Source organism: Monomorium pharaonis, chromosome 8, assembly GCF_013373865.1.
Source record: "Monomorium pharaonis isolate MP-MQ-018 chromosome 8, ASM1337386v2, whole genome shotgun sequence".
In the NCBI taxonomy this organism is placed as follows: domain Eukaryota; kingdom Metazoa; phylum Arthropoda; class Insecta; order Hymenoptera; family Formicidae; genus Monomorium; species Monomorium pharaonis.
Window position 1 is genome coordinate 14632262 of NC_050474.1, and position 21220 is coordinate 14653481.

Sequence of the window (21220 nt, forward strand, 5' to 3'; positions counted from 1 at the left end):
TGCATCCTGACTTGACCAGTGTAAATATGAATAAGCTTCAACAATAGCAGATCGTTCAGCAAATGCGACAGCACTTCTGGGCCAGATGGAGTACAGAATACTTAAACTCCCTTCAGGTGCGTCATAAATGGAAAACAAGGGCCCGCAATTGGAGCCTGGGCAGCTGGTTCTAATAAAGCAGCCAGGTCTGGCCCCACTGCAGTGGCTAACTGGCCGCGTGGAAGCAGTCCATCATGGCCCCGATGGCGTGTCATGCACTGCCACCGTGAAAACCTCCAAAGAATCCTACGTCTGACCTCTCTCAAAATTAGCGATACTACCCATTTAAATGTTATCAACTCTCGTTAAGCATTCTACTTTTGTTTGTTTAAGTTTATGAAACATTATATATTCAGGCACCGCAACCATTTAAGTTAAACCATTTGCGCGCCCATTAGTTTTAATATAGTTTAAGTAAATACAATTAGATTAAGACAGCCTTTCCTTTGCCCTGTTATATTACTATCAAATCAGCCAGGCTACAACTCTAGGCTTGTTAGAGCAATCGCTCGACCTCGCTGCTGCAAGCGCATTGAGCGTAAGATCGAAATTTGAAGAGCGATCCCTTCAAGACGAGCGGTTTGTTACATGCGTAACAAAAACGATTTGTTATGCATTCTTTACGATTTACTTGTATTTATCTAAGTCACGTGTGAAACCCAACATTACTGCGAATAGGCTTTAGGCTCTGGCGCGATGTTGCACTGCCCTCTTCCTGCCGCGCTCTCTCCCCGATATTCAGCCCTTTTCGTGACACATCAACTTCTCTCGCCTAGCGCGACCGCAACAGAGAGCAGAACGAAAAAACTCTCCGTGCCGCTAACATCGCGTCCACCTCACGCGAGTAAAAATAAAGGTGTTGCTTCCTCCTAAATCAGTTGTATTAATTGACAACAGATTTAAGATAAAAGAGCATAAAAGAGCCTTGACCGCTTCCGTCCGACGAGAATCACGCTGTCGTGGCACCCACGGAGATTTCAGCTACAGTGAGATCGCAAACGATCGGATATACATTATAGCACGTTCGTTAACAAATGAGTTTTTGGCGAAAGCATTGCATCCCGCCAGTGCCAGGAGAAAAACGATATAGAACTGCAACGAATGTACCGAGCGTGTCGGGGCGCATAAAAAATGGAAAACAAATAATCAACCGAATAATATTGCATTTAATAAACCGTGACGGTTAGAAAATTCTTGAAAGATCCGATCCCTGGAGGGGATAACAAACGAGAAAGCGGTACGGAGCCTAAACGGCTCGAAAGTCGGCTTGGAGATCGATTACGATAAGGACGTACGCGACCGTGTCGGCTCGATCGCGGTAAAAGAATAATTTTTGTACAAAGCAAAATAATGTCCAGCATTCCAGCAGTAATTACGTCGATCTGGTTAAGCCCGTCCTCACTCCACTACCACGCAATCGCACTAATAAACACTAAAATATTACTGAATAAAAGATTTTAATATTAAAAAATAATAATAAATAATAAACTTCTTAGTTTATTGTATATAACTATCTATTCTTACAGTTAGGTCATTTTCTTCATATCACCATTTTTATACAAAAAATAAATTTGTCTTTTATTTAAAAAAGCAATTCCTTGTATTTTCACACATTTACATTTATTTTTTTTTAATAGAAATTTTTTAAAATAAAAATAATAGAACTTAAATTTGTCATATACATATATAAGTTATACATACATATATGTTACATAATTTAAATTTTAATATGATAGTATGCAGAACCCTTTAAAATTTAAGCTTTATTTAATACACAATCATTTTATTGAAATCATGAATGTCAGAAGTGTCAAAAGTATTACTGAAAGCCATACTTAAATTCTCAAAAATAATTTTGTTAGTTCTTTCACTGTAATTAAAGTAACTTTTTATCAACACTAAAAAATTAGACAAATGTAATTCGTACTCTTTCTGCACTCACTGGTTCAATTGTAATTATTAGATTTATATCGATTTTTGTTATCTCATGTCATGATAACAATACATGTTGTACTATCTTCCAAATTATTGAATTGGGTATACATACAACAATTATATATATTCTTTATATTCCATTCTTATAAATATTTTCTGCGAAACTTATCTCTTTAAGATTCATTAGTTATATCAATTTTCTAAGAGAAATTCTAACTTCAACTAATGTGCCTAATATGACTAATTTTTATATTTTAAATGTAGAGGCAAGTTCGATCAGATTAATACAATTATTAGCCTAACAATTCAATCGACATTTTTCTATTTTAATCACAAGCTATAAACAAACATTACAATATTACAGGTTTCGAATTGTACGCACAAAATAAAATAGATGTGGAGATATAATAATTATAATGTATACAATTTTTAAAATGTTTCTTACGCAACCTAATAATAATTATTAACCATAAAGATGTTATAGGAATGTTTACACGTAATTCTTTCTACAAATCCTAAGCCTAGTACTCGAGATGCTTCTAAAAATTTGATGTGATGTAAACTCGAAGCAACTGCGTTTCGCACTTTTATGTCAATTATGAAGATAAGTACAAAGATGAAATTGCGCAAATACTTTATATAGATAATAAGATAACCTACTTTATTGGAACACAACCTTCCTTGGTGAATAGTCTCAGTCAGTTACATCTACGATTTTGGTTTTTTTAAAGTAACTTCTTAAACATTTAGTTAAATTTATTTTAGGTAAAAAAAGCCTTTTCGCAACCCTAAATCTTTTATTTCGTAAAAAAATTAACTGACATGTTATAACACACTGCTCCTACTCAACAGAATAAAAATATATCACAGTATACCAGTAGGTTTATTTCATTTTCTTTGATTTACGTGTGGATATATGATTACGTAATAATGTTAAAATTCAAGATTAAAAGAAGGGTCCAATAATAAATAATAATGTAGCTACTTTTTTCTGTTAAACGTCTTTTTTCTTTTAAAAATCTTTAAAAAATACAAAACAATAAAATTAATTAGGAAATAATAAAAAATAATCGATAAGTTCATAATTAAACTAAGTCTGTGCATGTTCCTACTACATGGTTTTCATTAAATCCAACTTAAAACAAAACTTACTGATTGTACTGGACATACTCTTTACTACTTGTTTGCCTTAATGTCACATAGAGTTCAACGTAGCAACATTGCAGAATGCGACTATTGCAATTAATATTTTTATGAAAAAATTTTTTAAAAAATATAGCTAATAAAGATATACAAAAATGTATATTTACATGAATTCGCATTAACCTCAGTTTCAACTTGCAAGATTTGTGTGCATCTTTTAATTACGTGTTAAAATATATTCTAGAAATATATACTTTGCAAGCATTTCGAAAACCATTCATGCTCAGATGTATGTGTAATCCATGAAGAGGATCCGTCAGGTTTTAATTCTGGACTAGCTTGTTATCTCATCTAAAAAATATTATCTAATAAATATGTTATATTCATCTTATTATAAGTATATAATATATATAATAGTATACAATACAGTTTTGATTATATGTGTGTGTGTGTGTGTGTGCGTGCGTGTGTGTGTGTGTGTGTGTACACATATGTATAATCAAAACTGTATTGTATTGTATACTATTCTATTATTGCATTATTAACCCTAATCGTACACACTACCAAATAATTCTGTATTCTACACAAGGACTGTAATACATCCCAATCTCTTTATTGTTCGTATATAATCAAACATTTTGGTTTAAAAAAAATTTTTTACAGGTTTATTTTACTCTAGGTGTAGGATTAAGGTTAATTACAATGTCTTTGCCACTAAAATATTTTCATGCTATTACGATACAAAAAATAAAAAGGTATCTTTTGGATAAAAAAAATCAATTATTTTTTTACGACCGACTGCTGCTAACCGTGTTAGCAAAAACAGAGAATATGCGTTTCACCAAACTCGAATCAATATAGTTACCTTATGTCCGTTTCTACCAACATGTAAATTAACTTTAATCTCTGACATACTTGTTATCTTTATTTTAGTTCTAATCTCGGTTCTACAACTTGTTTTAAAGGGAGTTTAAGTCGTTAAACCTAGTTTTACAAAATCTATTCCATAACTGCATTAAACTTCGGTTAACGTTGATTTTTCACGGTCAATGTTAAACGCCGAATTTTGGGCGTTTATTAAATCTAACTGAAGTTTAATGTTGCATTTATAAAAAATTATCATCCAGCTTTTTTTAGTTATATTGGAGCAGCATCGTTATTTGTTAAACGTTTCATAAAAAGTATTAATTATTAAGTATTTATTAAAATATGGCGTTAGAATATACAGAATTATCTTAAACAATTTTTTGTCTTTAAAATGTCGTATTTCTGACAATTCTGAAACGATTTTTCCTTTCCCAAAAATTTGGGATTTTAAATTATAAAAGAAATAGTTGTCGGTATTACGAGTACAAGAGGTAGGCAAGGGTGGTACAACTCAGACGCAAGCAAGGTTGGATTGCCGACGTCCAATTGGATATTGCCCACAATCAATCGGATAATTTAAAATACAATAATCTAATTAGTGGATACAAGAGAAAAAGTCTAGCAGCAATCGCGTATGAATAATTGTAGGCAATAATGACGTGGGCAATCGAGACACTCCCGTCAGACGCAAGGTGCATGGTATGATCAATCTAGTATGTATGACTATAAATAGTTTGCGCACATACATATTTTTCAGTAAAAAAAAATTGTTTCGAAATAAAATCAAGAATGACATTTTAAAAACAAATTTTTTTATTAACATACATTTTATCTCCACTCGCTCGCACGCACGCACGCACACATTCACTTGCAATGAGGTTCGATGACCTCATAATCGTGACATGACATGCTGCTTTCTTGAAAAGGATGAATTTTGCGATAAATCCTAAGTCGAGTTTCAAATAAAAATTTGACTTTATACTAACTAACCCAAGCAAAACATATTAGTCAAAATTTTATGTCAAAAAGATATCAAATTGACTCGAAATTCGTCATTGATTCAAAGTGACTTTAACTTGATTCTATTTGGACCTCATGCTTTTTATTTACTTCCATTATATCTGGTATGTGGATGCATTATTTGCATAAATTTGTGTAGAAAAAGTGTTATCTGTAAATAAATAAACAATATTATGACATAAAATCATTTTAACTTCTTTAATTTGACTTTACCTTCTTATCTCTACACGTAGGTCAGACTTCCAAAATATCTGAAAAAGTATAAGTTTTACAAAATAATAAGTTTTACAAAAAATGTTGCCAATAAAATTGTTATATATATAACAATGTTAAAAAATGTATTTATTAAACTTAGCACAATTTAACTCATAATATTATTACTGTGGCGCATTAATGGGTTAATCAGCCACTATGTCATAAATACTGACACAGTGAAAAATGATGTCGAATCGACATCATCGTCTTTTTAATCATTATTTTTCACCGAGGTGGAAAGAGAAAGGGTAGCCGCTGTGCGAGTAGGCATAGGTTTCATTATTTATTATAAATGATAACGCTTTACACTAATATTTAAACAAGTGTAGTATGTAACTACAATTAACATGCTTTTGAATTAATATTTATTAATAAATAATAAATTAATATTTATATTAATTTACAATAAATATAATTACATTATATTAATTTACAATAAACACTTTTATTTAATTTCATAAAATAATATAATGAATATTAAAGATAAATTATGAAATTATGAAGAAAATTATGAAATTAATATTAATTATAAATTTAATAAATATTAATTAAATGTTGATATTCATTAATTAACAGATAATAAAGTTACACAATTGGTTTCCTGGTAAGGTTTGAGTTATATTTACATAACTCACTTAATTTTTTGTTACAAATTTTAGTACAATCATTTTTCATGCATTGGATATTATGCATTATTGAAAGCACTATGCCTACTCGCACAGCGGCTACTCTTCCTCGCCCCACCCCGGTGAAAAATAATGATTAAAAAGATGTCGATGTCAATTCGACATCATTTTTCACTATGTCAATATTTATGACATAGTGACTGATTAACCCATTAATGTCCATGACTAGACCAACAGAAGGATCGGAAAAGTAACTATTGGAACCTTCACTTTATGTCAATAAAACATTTTAGGCGTAAAAAAATATTTTAATTTGTTTATAACAAAATTTGTTTAAACAAATTACGAAAATCAATTTTTTGAAAAAAAAATAGCGATTTAATAGCCATTCGATTGTACGGGAAAAATTACATAGAAATCATGTATTACATTGCCAAAAATATTTTTTATTTTGCTGTAGTAATATTATAAACAATTTTTCGCTGTCTGTACCCGTTACCACCCAATCGCATTTCTATAAAATGTGATTGAAATTTTCTTTACGATTACAATTATATAGCTATGCAAGTTTATGGATAAACTTTTATAAAATGGTCAATGTGATGTTATTTTGACGTCCAAATGACATCAAAAATTGATCAATATCGAGGGACTGATTGCTGTCAAAATGACTTCGTTTTATTTGACCTTAAGTTGATATCAGTTTGATGTCATCTTGACTAATATGTGTTGCTTGGGTAACTCGATCTGTTCACTCGATTAAAACAACAAAAAATCTTACATTATCAAGAGGCACGGTAGTGCCTCGCGCCAAGTGTACGCGTGCGACACTGCCGTGCCTCTATTTACGTGAGATGCCGTTTGCGAGATTCTGTAGATTGTTGGATCTCAATAACGGCTGAATCGATTGATTTCTAAATAAGTTTAATGAATAGCTTGTATCCGATTTGTATAACAAAAGTGTTTTTATTTTTCCGCTACGTGACTTACGAGCGAAGAAATCGTGATTTAAAGTTTCGCATCAAGAATAATAAATTTTAAGAAACGTCGTCGTCATTATTATTATCGTCGACGCCCGAGACAGATGGTGGGGATTTGTACTTTTGCTTTTCGCGCGATAGATGGTTACGAATGTGACAGGGGCACGAGAATTGACAAAAAGTATATGTTCGTGTCCGCGGAAGAACAGAACGAGAAATTACGTGTCTTGATTGGCGGTCGAGTCCGCCCGTCGAGGTAACAGTGAATCCGCGGCGAGTTTCACGGCGGTAATGTGACAGTTCATGGTTAATGACGCGCGCGAGGTTAATAGCAAGTTTTATATTTCTATCGTATATTATATCGTGAAGGGAAATACGGCTGTACCGAATTTGGTGATTAGAACATACTGATTATAACATACTGTGCTTTGTAATCAGATGAGTATATTCCCCAAAATTTTCATATTTTTAATAAGTATTCTGAGATAAGTTTATACTTTGTGTCATATTTTATTTTTAGTTTAAAAGAAAAAGAAAAACTTTATTTAAAATTAAACTAGAGAAAGAATATTAGAAATAGTTAAGAAAAAATAAGAAGGAAGAACCAGAAAAAAAGTAAAAGAAAGTAAGTCATTTACACATGTATATAAATTATAAATAATTAATGATGTATGCTAGAAAGAGTGTTATTGTCAAATTAAGAGAGAGGGGGAAAATGAGAGAGGGAGAGAGAGAGAGAGAGGGGAGAGGGGGGAAGAGAGAGGGGGGAGAATATTGTACTAAAATGCCTAGACGGACGGAAATAGAGCATGTAGACGTAATAAAGTATTTAGGTATAATTATTGATGATAAGCTTAGATTTAAGGACCACTATAATTATATGTTAAAGAAAATTGGGAAAAAAACGGGTTTCTTAAACAGGATAGAAAATTATCGGCATACACGAGGTGTATTATATGTAAGTCGATAATAGCACCCCATTTTGAATATTGTGCAACATTATTGGTAGATATGGGAGAAACGCAATTGAATAAATTGCAAGAATCAGACTATGCGAGTAATATTACACTGTAATAGATACACCAAAATAGAACATTTGTTACAAGCGTTGCAATTTATGTCTGTAAAACAGAGACTACACTATAATGTATGCATATTTATATTTAAGATTCTACATAACTTGGCGCCAAATTACTTAAGGGATAGACTAAAAGTAATTAGTAATGAGAATGGAAGGAAAACAAGACAGGAAGGGACTATCGCAATAAAATTCGTTAGAACTAAAAGTGCACAAAAAAACGTGTTACGAGGGCGTAAAATTATACAATACCTTGCCAGCAGAAATTAGAAGTTGTGACAGAATTGATGTATTTAAACGGATGTTAAAGAAGCATGTATGTAAATCTATGTAAAACATAATAGCTAAGAAAGCTAAATAAACTTCAATCCATCTCTCTCTCTCTCTCCCTCTCTCCCTCTCCCTCTCTCCCTCTCTCCCTCTCTCCCTCTCTCTCTCTCTCTCTCCCTCTCTCCCTCTCTCTCTCTCTCTCCCTCTCCCTCTCTCTCTCTTTCTCTCTCTCTCTCTCATAATAATTTTTTATTGTAAAAATATATATACTATCTAAAAAAGATACTTAATACTGTAACGAACCTCCCGTCCGCCGGCATCACCGACCGCGCGCGGTCCGGCCGAACACCTGCCGGACCGCACAAACGGGCACCGGCCCGTCCTAATCGCCCGAAATAAAAAGCGTCGAGACAAGACATCATCTCCGCTCCGCGCGTTTCCCCGCACGCTCCCAACCTCCACAGGAGGCGAGCGAGTACGGGGAAACCCGAAGATCCACGAGGATCCCCGATCCTCCACCCGAGCGGGTATAAAAAGCCGCTCCGGTGGAGGCTGCGACACTTCTCGCTCCGACCGTACGCTGGATTCCGATCCCGACCAGAGTACGCTCCTAAAAAGCTTCCTGCGATCAGTAATTAGGGTAGAGTGTTCTCTGCCTTAACCGAGAGCTCTCGGTACCGTTCGCATTCTAACTCCTAGTTGTCTCCGTAACAGAGGGTAGAGCGTACTCCGCCTTCGCCGAGAATTCTCGGCTACAGATTATCCTAAAAAACCGCCCGCTCACCCGGCTCGAACACAACGGGGGTGGAGAGTGCTCCGTCTCCCTCGAGAGATTTCGAGATCGACCGACGTTTTCCTAGATCATCATAACGCGAAAACGAACGATTACCGCACGACACAACACCCCGCGCTTCACGCCGCACACCGCGCGCCTCAGAGCTCGAGGCTCCGGCGACTACCGCCCGGCGACCCGCCACCGCGCACCTCACCGCGCCAAGAAACACCGCTTCACGCTCCAGGGCATTGCCCGCCGGCCCGTCGCCGCACACCGCGACTATCACCGAGCTAGATACACGCTCGACAGCGAACAGCTGTTTCGGCCCGCAAAAACGCGCGACTTACACAGACACAAATACACACACCGCATCTGTGAATACTCATTCCACCGACGACTCACGATACACACACCGACACACTGACACATTGTAAATAGCCTGTACATATTCACGACTTTATTAAATATATATTCTTTTATTACGGAAAAGCTGAGTCTATTATCTCAGGGACTTTCCTACACCCAATCCCAGCGAATTAAGCCCGCGTGGGAAATACGGTCCGTTACAATACTACAAAATGCGTGATATCCAAAACAAAATTATCTTTTTAAAAAAAGGTAAAAAAAGGCGCCAAGTGTGTGTGTGCGCCTCTAAGAAGAAAACTATTATATTAGATAAGTTGTCTTATTATTCTATTGTTTTATTATCTTATTGTCTTCTCTACAAAATAATTGATATAAAGTAAATGCGCCAACTATGCGTCAACCTTGAAACGGAAAAAAGATAGACCAAGTACATAAACGCGTGCTTTCAAAAATAAATTTAAGATCAATACAATTAGTCAAGTATATTAAAAAAAAAATTAAATAATTAAATGATTAAAATCAATCAACGGAATTATAGTAAAGCAAAAACTTGGCGTGCCCGGCTCGTTGAAATGCAATGATTCACCAATATTATACAATATAGAAAAATACTTGTACAAATGAAATAATAAAAAATAACCTATTAAAAACTTTACAAAGATAAAAAAAATATATCAAATACATAAACGCATTAAAAAATAATACAAGATTAATACAATTAGCCAAGTATATTTGAAAAAAAACTTAGAAAAATTTTATAAAATCTATTAAAAAATTATTTAAAAAATAGAAATGTTACAAATAATAACAGATAATAGAGCAGAAACTGAGCATAAAACAATACACAAGCCATTAATCACATTCTTATGTATTTATTAATATCAATAACATAGAATCTTGGAAATATAGAAAAAATGCGAGCCGGGCACGCCAAGTTTTTGCTTCAGTATAATCCCGTTAATTGATTTTAATCATTTAATTATTTAATATTTTTTTTAATATACTTGACTAATTGTATTGATTTTAAATTTATTTTTGAAAGCACGCGTTTATGTACTTGGTCTATCTTTTTTCCGTTTCAAAGTTGACGCATAGTTGGCGCATTTACTTTAAATCAATTATTTTGTAGAGAAGACAATAAGATAATAAAACAATAGAATAATAAGACAACTTATCTAATATAAGTTTCTTTTTTAGAGGCGCACACACATACTTGGCGCCTTTTTTACCTTTTTTTAAAAAGGTTTATGAAATACATGCGATTGATTTTTTGCTTTAGTTCTTTGCGTGCTTTACTTGACTGTAAACATAATCAATGAAGTCAGTCAAACTTGTTCGGTAAATGCATGATGTGCGACAGTAATATGTGTTTCTTTGAGCGATTTTCAGTCGCAAAATAATTAATCAACAATGATCAATAGCGATTAATTAATAAATTAATTTGTAAAATCGGTTAACTACTTACTATCGATGTGTGTGTTTGTGCAAGCGCGCGTGTGTGCATGCGTGTGTGCGCATATGTGAGGTGTAAAAAATGTATACTAATAAAAAAATCTTTGTTTTTAAAATATCGTAATCTTGATTTCATTTTAAGACGATTTTTTTTCTCAGAAACATATATGTGCGCGCCTTATGTATAATCATTGATTGATCAAACCAAGTACCCCGTATAAGCACTCGCGTCTGACAGTGAGTTGCGCCGCCCTTGCCTACCTCTTGTACCTGATCTGTAATACAATTATTTCTTTTAATAATTCAAAAATTAAGCTTCAGACAAAATTTTAGAAAAGAAAAAATCGTCTCTGAATTATGTCAGAAATACTACATTTTAAAGACAAAGATTGTTTAGGATCACCCTGTATATTATATTCATCAAAAGATAAAGATTTTGAAAATTTAATTTATCGACATCCAAACATTATAAAAAGACCTTCACATTATGAAGAATTCGACGTCGATTTTCATGCACGATTTTGTTTATCTAAAAATTCTGTTGCTGCGGTGCTAACAGAAATCAAGGAAGAAATTTCTCATAAAACAGAACAGTATAAATCTAACAGTTAATTGAATTATTGGATTTTTACTTTGGCAGATTGCATTTTGTAACAGAATATGTATTGTAATAATTACATGTAAAACATGTTACATTTTAATTATTAAAAAAATTATAATAACATAATGTTATTGATTGGTATTTACTAGATATGTAAAATAATCAAAAAATAAAATAATTATAATACATCAATATAATGTTTATTTAAAAACAATGCTGTGTGTCCAATAAATCAGCTTCTTTTGACATTACGATTTTATGCGATTGGAAGTCACTTATTATTAGCAAAAGATTTGTCTGGAGTAAGCAAAACCAGTTTTCACAAAATTATTTATCGGGCGATTGCTACTATTGTATTTCGTCTTTTCCTATTTCGTTTCAAGTTTAACAATAAATACTGATTGAATTCGGACATTACATGTACACATAACCGGTAATTATTTACATTAGCGATTCCTCACCGATGACCTTTAAATATGTTGTTAGAGTCATTATTCTGAACAACTTTTCCTTACACATGTTATCGCCGCAGGGTACCTCTACCGACAGGGTATACCCCCGTCCGCGCGCGCGCGCACGTGCGTGTGTGTGTGTGCGTGTGTGAGTGCATGAGCGTGTGAGTGTGTGTATGGAGAGGGAAGTGAGAAAGAACAAATTTCATTCCACATTAATCAGAAAACAATAGTACATTCTTTCTTAAATCTTTTGTTTATAAATTTTTTTCTTGTACTTCTCCCGACTTAAAATTGTTATTTACATTACTCTCTAATCATAAGAGGCCATTACAAAAAATTTCAGCCCATTTAGAGATGAAACCGTGGTTCGGAATAATTACCATTTTAATTATTTTTTGTTTCAGATAATTTAACATCTTAAATGGCATGGCAATGTAGATCGGTAATTTTTTACATATTTGTAGATTTGCAAATACTTTCTCTAAAAATATTTTCCTCCTAATGAAAAAATTTGTAAAGAACCTTCAGATATTAAAGAATAAATGTATCAAGTTTCAAGTTATACCTTTTATACCTTCATACAAAAACATTTCTTACAAGATTGTAAAAAATAGTATTGATTACAAGAATATCATCTTCAAACAAAAACAAAACTTTTTATTTACCTGTACTGCAATGTGGATTGTAATTAGTCAATATAAAATTGTGTAAGATTTCATACGCTTTTTCCAAATCATCATTTTCTATAACAACGTCAAAATTACCAGGTGTTTCACCTATAAATAAATATGTTATTAATTATATGATAAAGTTTAGATAATGTGATACAAGATAGTGTGAGTTTGAAGTATATAATTGTCTCGTAATATTAATTACATATTGTGTAAAACATACCATATTCTAATTCAGATCTGGCAATCGATAATCTATGTTCCAAGGATTCTTCAGTTTCCGTGTTTCTAGCCTTTAATCGTCGCTCCAATTCCACAATAGATGGCGGTTTTATAAATACATAAAGAGGATTGAGCTCAGTGCATTTTATTTGTTTCACACCTTGTATTTCAATATCCAATACGCATACCTTTCCTAAACGTTGCACTTCTTCGACTGCTTGTCTACTATATTGGAATTGCACACTTAAATTATATTTTCTACATATTTATCTATTAAGGTGACGGTCTCAATTATTAAAGTCAAATCCTAAATACGCGTCAAATTAAATATTTATTTGTTTATTCAAATATACTACATACATGTTTTAATTACAGAAAATATTTTAGTTTAATTTTTTGTAATATACATATATAATCATATTCCTCAAAATTACTGTTTGGAAAAAGCGGAAGTTTACCGTAATAAACCATCACTCTAATGAGTTTTCTCAATTTTTTTTAATTTCTTGAAATTATAATATTTTTAAGGCTGTTTTAATCTTACTTTTATCAGCACAGTATAAATAATAAAAGTAAAAATAAATTTATAAAAATGCCACTAAAGCTACGTTTATTCTCAACGTACTTTCATAGTACTTTTATTTTAGAGGTATATCAAGAGCCACGGTAGTGCCTCGTGCCAAGTGTACGCGCAGTGCGAGGCACCACCGCTGCCTCTATTACGCGAGACATCATTTGCGAAAATCCGTAGTTATCAAATTCTCAATAACGACTAAATCGATGGATTTCTCAATAAGCTTAATAAATAGCTTACATCCGATTTACATAATAAGTATCGCGATTAAAGTTTTTCGCTCAAGAGTAAATCTGGTAGAAACGTCATTATTATCGTCATCGCCTGGCCGCCAGGACATGTGGTGGGGATTTGTACTGTTGCTTTCCGCGTGATAAATGACTATTACGAGTTGATTGACACGCACATATTATTCGTGGTTCATCACTTGGGTCCAGCAGAGTGGATCAGTAAGCGCTCAGTGATTTTCTAATATGATTGGTTCTTGCCTTTAGTTTATCATTGGATTTAGAAGCAGAAACCAAACATAGTAAAGAATCACAGCGCTCACTGATCCGCTCAGTCTGCTCTGCTGAACGCGCCCAATACTACGCACACAAAGCAAGGCACTTTTACGTGTGTTACGCGTGTTTACGTGGTGTGATGTGAGTTAATTAATTACGCGTGTTAATTACGAGTTGACACGGACACAAGAAGTTACGTGTCATGATTGGCGGTCGCGCCCGCGCCGTCTGCGTGACAAAGTAATGGTTAATTTCGCGGCGAGTTTCACGTCTATAATGTGACAGTTCAATGTTAGGAACATGTTGATGTGCGCAAGGTTAGTGGCAAGTTAGTTTTTAGTTTTATGCATAATTTGCATATTACATCGTAGATTACATCGTGGAAGGGAATACGGCTGTGCCTAATTTAAAGAATTTAGTAAAACATGCATTGTATAATCAGATAAGTTATACAAAATTTCCATTTTTTGTATGGAATAAGTATTCTGAGATAAAAGTAATACTTTGTGTTGTTTTATTTTTAGTTATATTAAAAGAAAGGGAGGAAGGGACACTTTATTTGAATAAAAAAAAAAAGAATAGGAAAAGAAAAGAGTGGACGAGTAAAACATCAAAGCTTGGTACAATGTGCCAGTGTATGCTGCTGTTGAGAAGTTCATTGAGTCCATCCCCTTTTAAATTGAGTGAACTATCATATAAAGAATTGGCAGGGCAATTCATATTAGAAGGATTATTTGAAGGTATACTTTCTAGTTCTTCAAGTATGTCATTATCTTACAGCAGACCAGGTAAGAAAATAGTTACAAGTGTTATATTTTTATTTGAATAAATACCATATTGTAATGGGTCTTAAAGATGTTATACAACCATATTTTTTAGATCTTAAAATAGGTAAAATATGTAAAATCATGTTTAAAACTATTACAAAGTATACAGTCTAATAATGTCATCCAGCTGGCCTGCCGATGACGAGGTCACAGACCGTAATATCAGTGATATGTTTATATGGATGTTTATATGGAGGATTATCTCTAAGTCTGTTTATTTAGTAACTATCATGCATTCTATGCGAGCTAGATGTACAGATAAAGCAAAGAAATATACATATAAGGCTTTTAATCAAATTGAAAACTAAGACAATTCTTTTCATACATTTACAAAGATCACATTCAAAATTTTTATTTATAAATTTAATTCTCTAATTTTTTTGGTAAATGGTACAACATCTCATCCCATATTTTACTTTTCATTCTCTTTGCATCAATTTAATATAGCATTATATTTATTGCTATTTTACAGTTAAGATTGTAGTTAAATTGTAATGATACATTTATAATTATATTAAGTGTTCTTTTACAGTTATTGATAATAAACCTATTTTGCCCATGTTTTAATTAATGCTCTTGGAACATATAACCTCTTGCCAGCTTATAATGGGAGATAAAAACGTGGCTCTTACAGAAATTTCTCAAGTTTGTTAACTTTGCAGGTGACAGCCTGTTACTTAAAAAGCCTATGTTACTAATAGAGTCTATGGCATACACCACATTCACAATTTCCATAAGAGCCACGCTATTGTTTCCAATTACAAGCTGGCACATGAATATATGTTCCAAGAGCATTAATTTAAACACAGACAAAATAGATTTATTATCAATAACTGTAAAATAACAATAAACATAATTATAAATATACAATTATAATTTAGCTATAAATAAGCAAAAAATAACAAATTTTTTAAATGTGATGTTTGTGAGTGTAATTGTATTAATTATAATAAACTGTTTCGGGAACAATAAAGTATTTAAATAATTACTTTTTCAATTTGACTAAGAGCCTTATCAATATATTTCTGTGTCTTATCCATATATCCGGCTTGCATAGAATGCATAACAGAAATAGACTAAGAATAATTCTTACATATAATCCTTGAGCATCCATATAAACATATCTCAAATATTGCAGCCTATCATGTCATCAACAGCTGGATGACATTATAATCTATACACGTTGTAATTATTTCAGACAAGATTTCAGGCTTTTTACCTATTTTAATACATTGCAAAAGAATAAACCGTTTACTTCATCCTATTCTTTTTTATAAAACTACGTTACATTTGGTACTTTCAAGTAGACATTCTGTCGACCACACTGTTAATTCCGAGCTTTGAAGTTAATCATATTATATAATATTCAAGGAAGAGAATAACTTGCAGAAAAAAAGAGAGATAAAATACACACATGCATATATATGTACATACTGCTCATATGTATATATGCACATAAGTACATATATATATTTTTTTGTCTCCCTCCCTCCTTCCCTCCCTCCTTCTACATCTGTCTATTTAGTAACTATTCTATGCGAGCTAAATGTACAGATAAAGCATAGAAATATACAGATAAGGCTTCCCTCCCTCCCTCCCTCCCTCCCTCCCTAACTAATAACTTTCTCCCAAAGTTTGTTCCTTAAATTTACCCATATTTGAAACCGTCACTTTCTCATATCTATATTTACCTCGTCCCATATAGATTCCCACTAAACGAAGCAGTTTCAATAAACTCATTATTTTTTATTTGTTCTTGCATTTTTTCCTTGGTTGTGAAATGATAGTGTGTACCATCCTTTTCACCAGGTCGTGGCATTCTGGTTGTATGAGATACTGAAAATTTGAAGGTGTTGGGAAATTCATCAAACAATCGCTTTATCAAAGTACTTTTTCCAGTACCCGATGGGCCGCAGAATACCAATGGACGTAGTTCTTTGTGAATCATACTGGAATAGCCTGAAAATATAGTTTTTTGTCTTCAATTCTGCTCTTTGTTCAATACTTAATTAATTAAAGAATTTCTTAAGAACCAAATTAATTTATTTTTCTGGATTCTAATGTCAAATCTCTATCAATAATATCATTATATCATAAACAAATTTTAGTCTAACAAAATTAAATAGGAAAAAAAGTTAATATAACATTTTTACAAGAACTAAACAGTTTTTATTTTTTTTTAATGGCTTCGAAAAATTTTAATCGAAATCTAAAACTTTATACCTATTACATGTCTAAAAAAATTATTATATTTATATGTATAAAAAAAATATAAAACAATAATTTGGAATTTTTTTTAAATAAAAAGTTAAAAAAACTGTTATTTGTTATTTTAAATACTTCCTGCTGTATCCTTCTTTATCCTTTTTTTTATCCTTTGTTAATATTGTAAAAAAAAAGAAAATTTAAAATATAAGATAAATAATAAATATAAAATTTCTATAAAACCAAACAAGTTCAAAGGAAGGTCTTTTCTTTTAAATCCTCAAAATGTTACATAAAAGCTACAAACATTATTCTTATATGTATATTTTCAAAGAAAAATGACTATTTGTGCAATGATTAAAAAATAATAATTTTTCTTTTTACTTTCTACACATACAAGTTTGTAATTTATTTTTTGTATAACTTTAATATGGTTTTATATTTTATTGCTAAAATTACAGTTAACCATATGTTTTGTACAATACAAGCTATCTACACTTCATGGTTTATTCGAATACCAATCATTCTATTACTAGACAATCTATTGTGACAGAATTTAATTGATCACATCTGTATAACATGATTCACTTTGATTAAATATTTTTTAATGCTCCGTGTAGATAATTTACTACATCATATATTAAACAAGACTCAATTATGAAATCAAATCACTTATATTTTTTATAATAAATAACAAATATGAGTATACGTATAAAAATGTATTGGCTCTTATAGGCACTGTTAATTTCTTTATGTTCTTCAAAGAACTACATTTTGTTTAATTAAAAATTTTTCTTTTAATTTAAGTTTTCTAAAATTTTAACTTTTTAGACTTGTTTACTTTTTGCAGAAAATCTTTCAATTAAAGTATTTTTATGTGGTATTTACATATAGTACTGTTTTATCAAATTGTTTAAATATATTATATACATGATAGCAGAAGCAAAGTGTGGGAATTCTGCATACCTATCTTTATTATCCTAAACCATTGTATGGACATAGCGAGTAGACTAGCTGTTGGCTGCTTATGACAAAATATTGTATTCTGTATAATTAATTCATACAAGAATCAAAAATGTAAACAAGCTAGCACAAAATAGTTTTAATTGGAAAATTTGTGACTATTTTGACATCTCAAAATAACTATATTTTCCTATCAACAAAAATATCAAACGAGTAAACATTAATGGCATTTAAAATAAAATTACACTAAATAAATTACATATAATTAAAATAAATTTTACATTTGAGTGAAATACAAAAAACGTAATTTAGCAAACTTTAGTAAATTAAATTTGCAGCAACATTATAGCAACATAAGCATCTAAAGTTTGTTAAGCATATAAGAACAATATTGTCTTTAAAATTACTTTAAACTAATCAGCTACATTGAGATTTTGATTCAGTCCTTTGGAATAACCATTTACGTTGAAGTCATGTCATGGACTACATTTACACGACACTCTTAATCAGATTTAATAACATCTTTACTTCTAGAGCTGGCCAATCATAATCATTCCATTCTTTCAAGGAGTAGCTGTAATTGGCCATTTTATAAATCTGGTGGTACTAAACCCGACGTGTAAACGTAGTCATGTTGAAACATATTAAATTAACCATTTACGCACTTATTATCAACACAAACCTTACCTATAATAGAGAAAAAAAATGAGAATAGATTATCTTGAGTTAATAGACGTAGACTTATACTCGCTTACAAATTGTTAATCATTCAATTGTATATAGTGCCGAAAGTGATTCTCATTACATTACATTTGTCTTTTTATACGGCGCAAATCAAGGTAAACGATCGTAACTACGAAACAAAATACAAGGACTGCGTTCCGAAATGCGCATAGCTACGTAAAGAAAACAATGTTCCCAACCCATGTACATGAGGTTTGTTTGCGTTGCTTGAAATCCCCAAAATTTTTCATTTTAAACAATAGCCCTAGGCTACATTCCAAACGCTTTGAGTATATATACATGGAGGAGGAATATGCCAGCACTGAAAGGGTGCGTTCCACTTAAGGCCGAAGGCAGAGAGCGAGACGTAGATGTCGCAGTCGTAGTCGTAGGGTAAAGCTGGTCACACACACTTTCCGTAGAACGTAACAGTAAGATTTCGACATGTTGGATTGGGCGACCGTAACAGTAAGCGACTAAATCAAGTACGTGATTGGTCAAAACCTTACTGTTACGTTCTACGGAAAGTGTGTGTGACCCGCTTAAGGCAGAGAAAAACGTAGAGTCGTACATGTCGTAGAGTGACGTAGAGTATACTAGTGATGAAGAAAGTGCAGCGGCAGAGGTAAGCAGTAATATATATTTTAATAATTTATTAATAAATATGCTAAAATAAAATATAAATAATTTTATTTATAAATTAAGGCAATGATTCATTTGTATTCATCTCTTTATTAAATTAATCACAATAATCAGCAATTGTTTATTTTTTTTTTTTTTTTTTAGCTTTTCCTTCCTTGTGAGTGGAAGAGCGCCTTCAGCTAGCTTGAGCTATATAGCGCAGATGTAGCAATTGTTTACAAGTTTTTTAGGTTAGATTAATTAATATTTTTTGTTTTAAAATATATTGTATTAAAAATATTTTTAATGTGTCTTTTAAATTATTTTAACTTTAATTTTGTTTTTTAAACAGAAAATTTCTTGGAATATCTTTGAGTGCTACAAAAAATAAAAAGATGTCAGATCATTTTGATTATTGTAAAACTATTGCGGATGTATCTGACGAAAGCAGTATAATTGACTGTGATAATGATTGTGATCCTACATGTATTACTATTAAAGAAAAGACTGGTGATGAGCTTCTCATTGAATTATATAGAGAACGCCCATTTTTATATGATAAAAGTAACATTAATTTTAAGGATTGTATAATGAAACAAAATGCTTGGATTGAAATATCTAAAATAATGATCCAAACTTGTGGTAAACAATAAAAATTTTATTCATCCAATAAATCATGTAATAATTAAAATAATATTAATAATTAAAATAATGTAATTCTATTAATTAAAAAAATTTTTTTGTTAGGTGACATGTATACTCCTTCGTATTGTCAAAAAAGATGTATTTCAATGAGAGATCAATATAATAGAGACAAAAGGAAGACTGAAACTGAATCTAAAAGTGGAAGTGCTGCTACTAAATCTACTCGATTTCCTTTCTTTTCTCAGTTAGCATTTTTAGACAATGTAATCAAAAGACGAAAGTAAAGTAATATATTAAATTAATTTTTTTAATATATTAAAACTGTAACACACATTTATTTATTTATTTGTTTATTTATTTTTAGAAGCTACACTAATTGCACAAAATCTCAACCGAGTGTAATTGATGAAGATAGTAGTACCGAGTCAGAAAATGTTGCAAGTGGATCAAATAAGGAAAATGAAAGTGTTAACGAGCAACACATTTATAATATTAAATATGACAAAAACAATTATGCACCAAAGATGAAAAAACGAAAGATTGACGAAACAAAAGAATTAGAACAAACATTAATGCAAATGAGTCATAGAATATCAAATTATATGGAAAAACTTCATATTTATTTATAAAAATATAAGTTAACTATACATGTTTTATCCTTCTGACAACATCTATTGTAATGATCTATAACAAATATGAATCCATAAACAAGAAGTGTTTATGGATCACCACGAAGCGTTAGAATGCGTATGGTCTTCAAAGTTAAGCGACATCGGCGAGGGTTGACACTTGGATGAGTGACCGTTTTTTCAGGTATAGAGATATTAAATTATTAAACATGCTTTAACAGGTACGACGGGTTGGCTGAAACATGTTATATTATAGTCTTCTTTCTCTTACAAAATTGCCGTAAAAATAATTAGAATTTTTTATTTTTTGTTCAAGTTTTTTTCAATTCTTAGAAACTCTCAAAAATACTTAGAAATATTCAAAAATTTTTTTAATTAATCAAAATTTTTTATTTTTAAAGTTTTTCCGAGAAACGTTTCAATTATAAAAAATTGGAACATTTATCTGAAATCCTGAAAAAAATTTTTTTAATCCTGACAAATTTTTTTACTAGGGTATATTACGATATCTCAGGAAATCCCTTGGACATCCTCTGGATATCGTTTGAGATATCTACAGGATATCAAATCGGTGGACATTTGTGCATCCCTTGGATATCCCTCGGATATCGCAGACGGTCCACGGATATTCAACGATATTGCGATATCCCAAAATGACATCCCAGGGACATCTCTAGGATAAAGTGTGCTGTGTGGGTTATATATTAATAATCTTTTAATATTTTGTAAAATATAAATAAAACATTTTACAACTATTTATATATTTCTTTTTCTA

The 21220-nt window shown here is 31.6% G+C and overlaps 2 protein-coding genes across 10 annotated transcripts in view; one reads left to right on the plus strand and one right to left on the minus strand.

The window, feature by feature from the left end:
* Nucleotides 1-18847, minus strand: part of LOC105834021 (guanylate kinase) — a 32296-nt gene extending 13449 nt beyond the window's left edge. The window contains exons 1-7 of one of the 7 annotated variants that reach the window (XM_036291526.1): nucleotides 18515-18847; nucleotides 17831-17885; nucleotides 16351-16618; nucleotides 12757-12980; nucleotides 12528-12638; nucleotides 5218-5255; nucleotides 1788-3468 (exon numbers count right to left, since the gene is read on the minus strand). In XM_036291526.1, coding sequence (XP_036147419.1) covers nucleotides 5239-5255; nucleotides 12528-12638; nucleotides 12757-12980; nucleotides 16351-16618; nucleotides 17831-17864 — 654 coding nt within the window. In that variant the 5' untranslated portion in view covers nucleotides 17865-17885; nucleotides 18515-18847 and the 3' untranslated portion in view covers nucleotides 1788-3468; nucleotides 5218-5238. Of the gene's footprint in view, nucleotides 1-1787; nucleotides 3469-4792; nucleotides 5156-5217; nucleotides 5256-12242; nucleotides 12361-12527; nucleotides 12639-12756; nucleotides 12981-16350; nucleotides 16619-17830; nucleotides 17886-18234 lie in introns of those variants that run through there. The other 6 variants (XR_004964486.1, XM_036291527.1, XM_036291525.1 and 3 more) reach the window with 6 other exon arrangements.
* A 172-nt stretch (nucleotides 18848-19019) lies between these two features.
* Nucleotides 19020-21003, plus strand: LOC105834577. Of its 3 annotated transcripts, XR_004964485.1 has the most exons (6): nucleotides 19020-19175; nucleotides 19337-19422; nucleotides 19524-19813; nucleotides 19919-20096; nucleotides 20181-20629; nucleotides 20940-21003. XR_004964485.1 is itself a non-coding variant. In XM_036291524.1 (4 exons), the coding sequence occupies exons 1-4, from the start codon at nucleotides 19153-19155 to the stop codon at nucleotides 20443-20445; spliced, it is 756 nt and encodes a 251-aa protein (XP_036147417.1). In that variant the 5' UTR covers nucleotides 19052-19152; the 3' UTR covers nucleotides 20446-20702. The 3 variants fall into 3 exon arrangements, 1 of the variants encoding a protein (XP_036147417.1); XR_004964484.1 differs by lacking the exon at nucleotides 19337-19422 and having other exon boundaries at nucleotides 19052-19175; XM_036291524.1 differs by lacking the exons at nucleotides 19337-19422; nucleotides 20940-21003 and having other exon boundaries at nucleotides 19052-19175; nucleotides 20181-20702.
* Nucleotides 21004-21220: the final 217 nt, after the last annotated feature.